This window comes from Ptychodera flava, chromosome 21 (genome assembly GCF_041260155.1).
Source record: "Ptychodera flava strain L36383 chromosome 21, AS_Pfla_20210202, whole genome shotgun sequence".
NCBI classification, from domain to species: domain Eukaryota; kingdom Metazoa; phylum Hemichordata; class Enteropneusta; family Ptychoderidae; genus Ptychodera; species Ptychodera flava.
The window spans coordinates 1,094,528-1,107,330 of NC_091948.1; the positions used below are offsets into that span (position 1 = coordinate 1,094,528).

General features: G+C 35.6%; 1 protein-coding gene across 3 annotated transcripts; it reads right to left on the bottom strand.

Annotated features, from left to right (window-relative positions):
• Positions 1 to 2,988: 2,988 nt before the first annotated feature.
• Positions 2,989 to 12,765, bottom strand: LOC139121061 (MFS-type efflux pump MSMEG_3705-like). 3 transcript variants are annotated; one of them, XM_070685678.1, is made up of 10 exons: positions 12,635 to 12,765; positions 11,006 to 11,335; positions 9,584 to 9,699; positions 9,091 to 9,291; positions 7,886 to 7,982; positions 7,060 to 7,232; positions 6,136 to 6,353; positions 5,420 to 5,597; positions 4,983 to 5,072; positions 2,989 to 3,920 (listed from the first exon to the last, which is right to left on the bottom strand). In XM_070685678.1, exons 2-10 carry the CDS (start codon positions 11,217 to 11,219, stop codon positions 3,651 to 3,653), a joined length of 1,557 nt encoding a protein of 518 aa, XP_070541779.1. In that variant the 5' UTR covers positions 11,220 to 11,335; positions 12,635 to 12,765; the 3' UTR covers positions 2,989 to 3,650. The 3 variants fall into 3 exon arrangements, with proteins under 3 accessions (XP_070541779.1, XP_070541781.1, XP_070541780.1); XM_070685680.1 differs by lacking the exon at positions 12,635 to 12,765 and adding an exon at positions 11,929 to 12,045 and having other exon boundaries at positions 3,514 to 3,920; XM_070685679.1 differs by lacking the exon at positions 12,635 to 12,765 and adding an exon at positions 11,874 to 11,951 and having other exon boundaries at positions 3,514 to 3,920.
• Positions 12,766 to 12,803: the final 38 nt, after the last annotated feature.

Consider the following 12,803-nt stretch of genomic DNA (forward strand, 5'->3'; position numbering starts at 1 on the left):
CAAAATACAACATTCAGCCTTGTAAGTTGCCACAGCTGAAAGAATGTTTGTTTGTAGATTTAGGTATTCATTGTAAGACAATACAATTGATGAACAGAGAACCAAAGAAAACTAAATGCCAAGTAATATGGTGCTTTAAAAAACGCATTGGTATGTCTCTATTCTGTGTCAGGAAAACATTTAAACAATAAATTTGTCTTGATTTTGTTTGTAATAGAGTGTAACTGGTGTTATGTTATCACGTAGTTATGTCATATAAAGAACATGGATAATGACTTTGTGAAGGTGACCTTCACATGTATAGTGGTTATTTAAAATCATGTATTTCATTAAGCTGAAGCACTTTATCCAATTATAACTTTTCTACTTATCATGTATGAATATGTAAATATTTTTACTGTAAATATAAATATATCGTATGTATATGGTACAAAGTGTTTATAAAGTTCCATAATTGAATTGGGATAGGGTGTCTTTTCGAATCTGCCATGTCAATACAATAACTTGAAATAAAATTATTTTTCAAAAAAAGTCTGTCATTGATGATATTTACCCTTTGAGTGCCAAAGTAACTTTTGTTGCCTTTATAGAAAATAACGTAGCCAGCAACTTTTTTCAGATCTTGACAATTTTTTTCAGATATTTCCCAAAATTTTGGTCAAAATTGTAGCCATTGCAAGCTTATGTTCATTTGTTCCAAAATTATCAAAAAATTACAGAAAAATTCATAACAATTGGCAAAATGTTTCACCGAAATTTTTGTGGAAAAAAATACAGCACTCAAAGAGTTAAACTTGTCTGGCTTATGAATGTGTAACTCAATCCTGGGCCTTATTCACTATTCAATTGCACTATGGGGCTCAGTCAGTTTTGTCATACTTTACTAGGGGGCCTTGTTTAGCATTCTTCAAGTTGGCTAGGGAGTCCAAGTTTTTTCATCTCAACTATTTTAAAGGGTCTTGTCTTGCTGAGAGATCTCTTCTGTAGTGTGTTGAACTTCAATCAATGACCAGAACTTCAAAGAACTCAACCTTGCATACTGTGGAGTGAATCACAACTTGGTCTTAGTCATGGATAATGTTGACCACGTGCACTCACACATTCTTAAATTCATTTGCATTGGGCATTTAGTACAGAATGCTTGATATCAAGACAGATATCTCACATGCCAAGACACAAAGCCGAAAATCTGACCAACATGTGTGGCACATCAAATGTCTTGACATTATGGCAAGAATTAAACAACACAGTTTACATTAATTTTTTATAATTTTATAGTTTTTTCTTTATTTACACTTTATACCCACAGTATCTGTGATCTAATCACAATTTAATTTCTTACAACCCGATATAAAATTAAAAAACACTCCTAGTTTACAATAAGATCTATTGCTTTAAAAATCACATCTTTACCGTAAAAAGAATGGAGTCTTCAGTTTGCATGAGCGTGATGAATTTTTCTTTTTTCAAATAATCTGTGAGACGCACAAAAAAAAGCCTGTGAGACTCTTAAAAAAAGAAAACCTGAAAATCATTGCATTTTTATGTCTCAAAGCTGCATTGAACAATCCTTTAAAGATAAGGAATTATTGCCATACACTCATAACCAGTATGACTCATGATTTGGAATTCTACTCTCAGACTAGTTCTTCTGAATTATAAGAAAACATAAAAAAGAATATCAAAAACTCTCCTGTTGCTAGTAATGCAGTAGTACTGTTTATTATTTCAGAGAGTACAATAGCCAGCTTACTGGCGCTATTTTCACTAATGCAAATACTTAATGCTTGTTTGTGCTTTCTGATTGTGGCGCAGAACAAAATTTCAGAAAGTTTTGTGTGTTTTTATATACCTCCTCTAACACTCATGAATACAGGATTAAAATTAGTCGTGAGTATATTCCCAGGAATATGTAAACCCAGTGCCATAGTGCATTGTTTGAATCCCAAAAGTACTGGAATATTTTCATCTAATAACAGTAACTTACCAAATTAAATCATTTTAAGAAATGGTATTTCAATTTCAAAGCTTGTTGATGTTCGCTCAATTTTGAAAAAACCTTCATAGCAAAAGCAATTTCTTCAGTTCTCGTGGATACTAAGATATAAATAGGTAAACTTATCCCATACTGTCTTTTGTTTAGCATGTGTATCAACAACGATAAAATTCACATCTGAAATATGAAGGCAAAATTTTAAGGGCAAAATTAACTAAGCAATGAATGTTTGGTAACAGCATTTTGCCATATGGGTATACCTTGCATCCTAATTTTTGAAAAGACTATAAATGACAGGAACATTTCAGAGAATATACTATATAACTGAGTATGTCTTGTATGGTGATGTCTGTGCATTGGAAGTGCATGTGGCAATAACTTGTATGATGGTATCTGTATGAAAGGAATACATGTGGTAATACCATAGATGGTGATATCTGTATGGTGGGAATGCATGTGGCAATAACTTGTATGATGGTATCTGTATGAAAGGAATACATGTGGTAATACCATAGATGGTGATATCTGTATTGTGGGAATGCATGTGGCAATAACTTGTATGATGGTATCTGTATGAAAGGAATACATGTGGTAATACCATAGATGGTGATATCTGTATGGTGGGAATGCATGTGGCAATAACTTGTATGATGGTATCTGTATGAAAGGAATACATGTGGTAATACCATAGATGGTGATATCTGTATGGTGGGAATGCATGTGGCAATAACTTGTATGATGGTATCTGTATGAAAGGAATACATGTGGTAATACCATAGATGGTGATATCTGTATGGTGGGAATGCATGTGGCAATAACTTGTATGATGGTATCTGTATGAAAGGAATACATGTGGTAATACCATAGATGGTGATATCTGTATGGTGGGAATGCATGTGGCAATAACTTGTATGATGGTATCTGTATGAAAGGAATACATGTGGTAATGCCATAGATGGTGATATCTGTATGGTGGGAATGCATGTGGTAATGGTAATACCATACATGATCATTATCTTTGATGCATGATGCATATATAGCAAGGATGCCTGTTGCAATATTGAAAGTATAAGAATAGTGTGGCAACGTTTTAAATGGCATTATCAAGATTGGCAAAGAGCTATATCAGGTGACATTATTCTCATTGTAACAATACACTGATATACACAGGTATATCAATATTTTTGGCATACAATCACCATGTATAATTTTCCCACAGATTGGATACATCAGGGCTACAAATAAAATGTGGTCCCTCAGGTTCCCAGATGACCATTGCAACCTTCCATTTGGACTATGGTTTTTCCATGGGACTACAACTTATTCCCATGTCTAATGAAATTGAGTGTACAGCTGTGTTTGGTTCCTTAGCAAGCTTACACAAATTTGAAAATGAGAATCACAACGTACTTCCGCCAGTACATACAGTTGTAAATATCAAACAGTGGTCTCAGGTGCAGTCTTGTCTCAACCACAGTATAAATGCAGCATTTTAAGTACCATAGTTGTCAGTAGTAATCTCTGCCAGTGCACCAATATCTGTCAAATATTTCCCGGATTACAGATTTCTGGTAGTCCAGCAGCGTATCAATCAAGTTCATACCACTTTACTATGAAGTGGATACATGATTGCTGTGAGTGACCCATACTAGCATTATGTGCAACCACTTTGGTAAGATCTGTTCCTACTGACCAGATTAAACGCTTCTGATTCCACTGAAGTTGTACTGCCTTCTAATTCGGCCGTGTCAAAGTGTAAATAGCTGATACTGTGTCCTTCAATTTGTTTTTTGATCAAAATTCCCACCACAGTGTAGAGGATTGCTGATAATCCATAACAAACAGGTACAACAATGATGAGGACATGTCCAATATTTTCATCACATACATCTTGTGGATACATTTTTTCCAGTAAAATTGCACCCTGATGAGAATGAGACAAAAGTGCGAGTAGAACAGTTAAAGATGAGTATGCTATGTATGGTCCACAGATACCAGAGATTTACCTCTGTTCATGTAACCTCTGTGTTGTGTCGAATCTAGTTACTGATATTTACACAGGCCATCATAGATATATACCAATCTATCGATTTGAAAACTTTTGAAGTGTCTGCATTAAAAGTAGCAATTTTCCTTTCAGTTCATCATTGACACAATTTACATCAAACTACTACGTGCCTGATTGTAACCATGGGACAATTCATGTCTGGAGACTGGGAATAGAGTTTTCAAGAATCAAATACAACAGCTGGAAGCTGTGAGTTTTTGAGGAAATGTAACCCCCAGCACTTAATTCCCAAAGAAAGGTATTTGAAATTATTGACATAGAATGTGCTTAGGATCACTGACAATTATGCAGGTCTTACGCTGTTGTCTTCCATAGCGGTATGGCAGGGTGGAATTATCTGCACTGTAGGTGATGATGAATCACAGGTATGCTTGTAATACAGAGCAAGTACTGGTACCATCCAGTTTACATTTGAATGAGACAACATCCCTATCAAAGTTATAGACCTGATTGATACCTCTAGGAAATGACAGGCAGGAATTGCTCAGACTGTAATCATAGCCAAGAGTGTAACTGCAGCCCTGGTCTCCATATGCCAGTATAGCAATACACTGATGTAACTGAGTTATATCATGCACAATCGGACCATTAGATTGGACCAGTGGATTAATTTTCTCAAAATCTAAGACTGCACTGATGCTTACCAGCACATTCTAATACTTCATTATGAAACAGACAGCCTGATTGGCTAAAACCCATTCATGCATTGCAAAAACTGTTCCATATGAAAAACACAACATTTTTAGATTACATTTCTTTCAAACTTCAGCATGCAATGATTGGACTATACCCAGGTACATGGAACTCTGGTTCATACATACGGTATATACTAAATGTTGAACAATAACTGTGTCCCTGTTGACAATTAACCTGTGCTGCTCACAATTATCAAACATCAATGATTGCATTTCTACTTACAAGAAGTGGTCCCAACGTTCCACCAATGAGTGTGTGGAAAACAACGTAGACTGCTGATGACTGAGCTCGAATATCTGGAACTGTTAAATCCTAGATGTGAGAAATAAAGAAATGGACATGTGACAGGCAGATGACCAAGCCGCAGACACAAAACTTAATCTCATATGAAAATTGTAATTCAACCAAACTTTTCCTGAAAATGTTACTAAAAATGCTTTACTAGTGATAACGTTGAAATGGTACTATGATATTCAACTTCAATTTACAGCTTATTTTCTTTATCTATCTTTTTTATCAAATCATAGAAAATGCAATGCTTATAACGGGAAAAAGTGTTGAGATTTCAGCATATACAATTGCAAAATTCTCGAAGTCTGGAAAACTCTAATCTCTGCTATGAACAATTCGAAAAAGTGTTCAAATCCCTTTCTTTCTACCTGCACTATTGTCGCTGACACTCCAATCCACGTTTCTGAGAAAATGTATGATAAGAAAAAGAGGAAGAACGATAGTCCTTGTTCATCGACTGCAAATGCTCCAACCACAAGAGGTGTTGCCAGTAACTGACTCAGTCCAATTACATACGCTTTAGCTTGCTTCTTATTCACTGAGGCCCTGGAGTTGATGGAAAGTTAAATTAATTGTGCAGTTATGAAATACTTGCTGTGACAGTTACAGATACATATATACGATGTAAACCACACTGTTTTGGAAATTGTTAAGAAGCCTAGCTGTCACAATTTACTGAGACTGTTGTAAAGAACACCTTTATCTTTAGCTTTTATTAGATTTGATAAAATTGAATAAATATAAAGAAATTTGTATGAGTAATTGGCATTGATTTCATTTACAAAATATTTTATTCTTGTAGACAAATACAGATAGAAACTGATGATTTGATTTCATAGAACCATGGTCCCTCCAAAATTTGGATTTCTCTCCATAAAAAATCCCTTGATACAAGGCAGGTGAATCTGTCAAGTTACTTCAACAGATTGTTAAAAGTTATTAACTGAACAAGTGTACAATACATACATGTAAATCACTGGTGTCTGCAGTTATAAATCATGTATATCACTGGTGTTTGCATTTATAATATACATGTTGCCACCATCACAGTCCCTCAACGATGAAAATATGTTTGTCACCTTACCTGTCAGCTAAATATCCTGCAGTCAGACTTCCTGTACATCCACCAACCAAAACTATCAGTGCAAGTTTGCCACTGTATTCATCTGCTGGTAAGTTGTACTTTCTGGCATAGAAAGTTGGTAACCATGCCAACAGAGCAAAGGCTGATATCATCCTCACTGATGAGGCAATACAGATCATGATGTATGGCTTGGATTTCAACAACTGCAAGGCTGTTTCCTGCAAATGATTCGAAGTTTTCTTTGGTAATAATTGCTGGCAACTACAGAAGAGCAAAGATCAGAGACACTGAAATTCTACAATTTATGTTTTGTTTTATACTATGAATATGTATTGATATTGCCACAAATAATTCTGTCTTTGTATCCTACATGTTATTCTTGTGTCATTCTAAAGGCAAAAGGTTGATAACGCCAGGTTTATCATGAGAGTGACACATTTTTTCATGCAAGATAAACATTGAAAACCTTTCCCTTGATAACAGTATAATATTGAAACACAATGCTGTAAACTTTTGCTCATACTTTGCTCAAGAAACTTTAAAACTATTCTCTTTCACAATGAAGAATACACATCAGGGGTCACTCTGCAAAGTTTAGGATTTGAGACACAAATTACCTAATATTTGCCAATGTTGGAAATTCAAAATGGCTGCTATAACTTTCTCAAATCTATAGGAACAAAAAAGTAATTTTCACAAAATAACGCTGGGAAATTTCATTACTCTACAAACTACTTCAAACTGAATCCACACAGGTAGTAAACAAGAAGTTTTGAAAGAATTTGAGCATCATGCTAGAAAAATTGATCCAATGGCGCATTGCATCTAAAATTTCTTTACACTTTCTCTTTTCTAGACTTAGTTGTCAATATTCAATATATTTTAGGCATAATCAAGCTGTATACTGGCAGCAATATATGGTACCTTGCATGACTGTGGAACTGGTTCTGGTAAAATCCTTTCCTCCGGTTCAGGGTCTTTCAGAAACAGTACAATAATGACAACCATAATGAAGCCAGCAAATGCCAGGAAAAAGAAAGGCCATCTCCAGCAAAGAACAACATTGGTAGCACCAACTGCAAAACCCAGTGAACTCCCTGTTAGAAAATGTAGATATAAACAAATTGTAATCTTCAGTAACCTTGGCGGTCACTTTTCCTGTAAAGGATGACCATTTTCATTTCTGTTTCTCATCATATGTCCAATGACAAGGTTTGGTCAGTCAGAGAAGTATAAGGAAACAGATAAAATGAAAAATTTCTTTTGAATTATTTCACTTTGTATAAAAGGGTACATGTAGCTTTGAAGTAAAATATAAATGATGGAAACACTGACAGTGTACATGAACACAGAGGAAACAACTTTTGCTTTTAGTAAACTCATCTACACCATAAACAACCAGCTCTATGTTGACAGGGGTAAGATGACTGTCAAAAGTAAAGAATGTCTTTTCATATTTTGGCAAGATAATTGAAATGGAAACACAAGTAAAGAGAAACAAAGTGTCCCTTGATGTTTGAGGACTAACTATTGATTGATCCTGTGGCAATAAAGAAAATTGTATTTGTGAACCAGATTCATTATTTATAAATAGTTCTTCTATTAAAGACCAAAATCATAATGACAACATACTGGTACTCAATTTGTTCCAGAAGGTAAACCATGGCAATTTGCAGTTACTGTTGTTGCTTAAAATGTTTTGTAACATAACACAAGAGGAAAAAAATACCAGCTGTATTTCAGGACTCACCAATGTAAAATCCTAAATGATAGAATGCTAAGGCTTTTGTTCTGCTGGTGTAGAAAAGATCCGACAACATTGCATAGGATGATGGGTTACACGAAACCTTGGGAGTATCAAGAAATTATATTGTGAATATTACGGTACACCATGGCATGCAAATGGAAGACTCATTTTTGTTGTTGATTGTGATGATCATGATAATGATGATCATAATAGAGATGGTAAATTGATAAATTATGCTGACAATCATTAAACTGATATCTATGATTCTCAAGGATAAAATTAATTGTTAGTGCAACTTGTTTAAATACTTTTCATAATTTCAATTGAAGCAGGAAAAGTTGTAGTCCTTTCAAAATCTAATGTTACTGCTAAGGAAGAAAATTGGTAGGTCGACAAGTTGAGCAAAAATGACATGAATTTACACTGACAAATATTGAACACTTCTATGAGATAACTGTTAACTTTTCATAATGTTTAATTTGTTCCAGGTATTGATTTAATATCACAGTAAAACAGCTCCAGGAAATAAATTCTGCAAACTGAAACTAAGCCAAGCATGAAGTATCGAAGGCCATAGGTCAATAGGTCACAACAAACAGTAGCATGGTTATTTCAGTTGAAACCAATGTATCATAAATTTTGCAGTGTACAATCAATGAGGCGTTGTAAAATGTCAGATTATACAACATCTGCCATGGAAGTTCACTTAAACTGGCCAACTATTCAGGAAAGCATGATCAATACTTCAAAATCCTTGTCATCAACTGTTTCAGTGAAAAAGTACAGGCCTATTTATCTGACCTTGTCAGTATAATCCTAGAGGCAAATATCACATGCTGAAAACACACAACTGTTCATTCAAATACCCGGTACTTCTTATTCATCTCTACAAATATCTTAAAAATAGTTTGTGTATCATTTTTAACATTTCTATTGGGTTTACTTTATAAATTCTTGGCATGTTTATTTTTTATTCTGTTTTTGTGAATTGATCATTATATACTTCTATAATTTGATGATATATTTAAGCTATGAGTTTCTGTATTTTATTGTATGTGCATGAATTTTTGTCTGATCATGAATTTTTATCTAATGCCTGAATTTTTATCTAACGAATGAAACGCACTTGTAGCTATATAAATTTAGAGTACTAAAATTGGAATTTATCATTCAAACTCCAAATTCTGAGATATGTGACTGAAACTTACCTCACCAACGCCGACTCCAACTCTTGCCAGTAACATCACCCAGAAAGAATTTGAGAGACCCGTTATGAGAACCATTGCACACCATACAAATACACCAAACCCTACCACTTTAACTCTTGATGATAAATCTGCCAGTCTACCAATTGGAATACCAGCAATCAAGTATGCAAATACATAGGCCAGACCAGTCAGGGCTGCATGCTGCCATGGCAACAATGAACAAATTTAGAAATAATGTAAACTGTATCACAAATGACGTAATAAAAGCATGCTTACATACAGACAACATGTTCACAAAACTTTTCAAGTTTTGGTACATCTTGGAATAACAAGGTAATGATATACCGGTATTCATACATTAGATCAGTTTTGAAATATGACAAAATCATGTTTTCTAAAAACCCTTGCTAAGGACTAATTAGAATATCATAACCTTTTGCACTCTGAAATACAAAACTGTAATCATTCTGAAAACCTCAAATTTTGACAGTACCTGAAAGTCATTCAAAGTAATACAGTCTTCTGGACTGCAAAACCCGTCTGATTTATTTGCATATATGGAGCACTCATGGTCCTTGTCATCTCCAGCTTTTGGATAACATCGCAGTCCTGTAAATGAGAATAATTTCATGAAACACCAGCAGAAATTATTTGTTCTAAAAGTTTTAAAGTTACAGCCATGCATTAATTATTCACATACGAGTTATTGGCTTTGCATTGGTGCAAATGGCTGCCTTTATGGAAAGTCGGAAGGTGAACATAGTTTGAAAATTGTATTGATGATTGCACAATTTTGAATTCTTGCTAGCCCCTACATCCCTTTATCTACTGTAAACTCTGTATTTGACTCTGAAAACTTTTTGATAAATGGATGGATAAACAGAGCAGACAAATAAACAAGCATACATTGCTTACTGATAGATGTATCACTGGTTTGACATCAGGTACTTAAGTTTTAAGACACATCTAAATCATCACCTAATATTTTAAGCTATAGCTGTTGTACCTCTACATCAACTAGCTCTCAAGGTAGTAACCTTGAATTCACTGGCTCTCAGGGTATTAACCTTGAATTCACTAGCCGGCAGAGTAGTGACCTTGAATTCACTGTCCCTCAGAGTAGTAACATTGGATTCACTAGGCCCTAGTAGTAACCTTGAATCACTAGCCCTCAGGGTAGTGACCTTGAATTCACCAACCGCCAGGATAGTGACCTTGAATCACTAGCCCTCAGGGTAGTGACCTTGAATTCACCAACCCACAGGGTAGTGACCTTGAATACACAAGCCCAGCAGCCAAGACCATAGTTACCAACTGGATAATTCACTAGTCCAGTGGACTAGTAAACAAAAAAGCTTGACAGCCCTGTCAAGTATGTCTACTGTCTATGATTACTCCTTGAATGTTTTTTTCTTGCAATTCTTTGTTATGTATTTAAAATGTAGAGTCTTGTTCTACAAAAGTCATGTCAGAAATCTCTACTGTTCAGCTTGTCAACACAGCTTATGTTTATTGTTCAATGTTAAAGGCAGTGTTCACGATCCCTGGGATCGCCTTTGTTCTAGTCTGTAGGAGGATAATGGAGGTGTGACAGCCTTTTGTTTTCCGTTGAAATTGTAATCTTGTGGGTAAATTGTTTGATGAGACAATCTGGTGCCAATGCAGGCCTTTAAGGTCAACACCTGAACTTAGGATCAGAATTCTAGCACTGTCAACAATCACATCGAGTAAACTATGCTATGAATTGAATTGACAAGGTCTCATTATATTTCAAAGATAATGTACTTGTTTCATAGAACAAAAATAATCAAGCATCATCAAAACTTACAGCTATTGTTACTGTAAATAAATAAATAAATAAATAAATAAATAGAAAAATGGATTGACATCGTGTTCTTTTATTAAATGCACTAACCTGATGGGATAAGGGCTGGAAGCAGTTGTCTGTCTGCTTGTGTGAATACGTAGACCATGAATAATATAAGGAGGGATCCCAGAGCTCTCAGTGTCATACTGCTACCCTGACTTGGCGATAACTCATCATCTGCATCATAGGACTCTGTCCTGAGGAACTTTTCCAATCGTTGACCCATTCCTGGCTTTTTCCTGCTGAATAATGGAACACTCATTTGGTTCAGTTACCAAGGACTGCACAGCTTTACATTTTAATTTTGAAAATTTAGGTCCATTTTTTATCATCCCAAGTCTGTGTCCATTATCAGTTTCAATGTTCTTCTTTTGTTTCCTGTAACAAATCAACAACAACATAAATAGTTATTAAGGCTTTGAAATCAACCACCAGGTCAAAATTCAAGTGCAGAGGAGTCAACAAGCCAACAGATTTTGATTATGGAAACTATGCATTCAAAATAGACATTTGCTGGGCTTGTTCCAAACTGAAAGATTAAGTCATATATGGGTCTCAGCTAAGTCCAACCCAACTACTGGGATTGACTTTGGGGAGATACACAACTGAATCTTTCAGTTCATGACACTATACTGTCGTGAGTACTGTTTCCCACCAATAACCAGTTTTTAGAGGTACTGTACAATAACATATGCATTGGAAAACTGGTTTCTGGACATTTTCCTTTTACTTGTGTCTGTATGGGCAGGTCGTTACACCTAGATCTTATATCAGTGCTTGATTAATTTAATTACTTTAATTAAATTTAATTTTAATTTTATTTATTTAAACGGGCTCAAGGCCCATAGACGTAAAATAAAAAAATAGGAAAAATGGTAGTACTAGAAAGTACAATTGTTCACACTCAAAAAGTGACCCCCAAATAAACGGTAGGAAGTACAGTGCATTTAAATCTTCTACGGTAGATTAACCTTCTCACTACAGGCTATGCGGGCACATTGACAAATTACAGGATCTTCGTCCTTTTATGGAGGTGGTATAGTAGCGGAGATGACTACACCCGACTATGGTTCCTTGTCCTCCTTTGTAAGTTGTGTCCACCAGCCTGTCGGTATGTTGACAAAAAACAAACAAACAAACAAAAAAAAAAAACTGATGTATTTACGAAATAATGAACAAGAGTGAGTATTGAGTCGATAAATCAGGGAAGTAAGACTGAAGCAGTGGGCCTGTATGGCAAGTGATCCTGTCTGCAGGTATGGGGCATGCTCACTGAAGAGGCATCTTCTCCTTCTACCTCCATGGAAGAGGAAGGTTAATCCACCGTACTTCCTATTAAACCGCGATCAATCCACAAAATCAAACTTACACGTTTTCTGTGTGAATTTGCTTCCAATGTGTATTTAACACAGACAACAGTTTGTTGACTGCAACTACCTGAACTCCTGTTATAGCAACCACTGACTTTTTAGGGGCCCGTCAATGAGGGTTAAATTAGCTCCGATACAAGAGTTTCGTATATGAACTCGCGCAAACAGCACTAACAGTGCTCAGGCCTGACCAGCGCAAGTTTGACACAAAACTGTTGCCAAAACTCTGTGTCATCCAGTGCACGCGTTAATATAGGACAATTTCACTCTTCAGTCCCAAAATAAACGCTTTCATATTACATCTTACCCGTTTACCGATTACATCGTCCGTTTAAAATGACGTCGACTGAAGCGCACACGGAGTTTCCCCCTTGAACATGCAAGTACTGGTACACAGAGGCCGAGCAGGAGAGGTCATGCCAACTTGTCTAAACCGAGGTCATCGCGTGTTGGTGTACTGAAATGACCTCCCTATG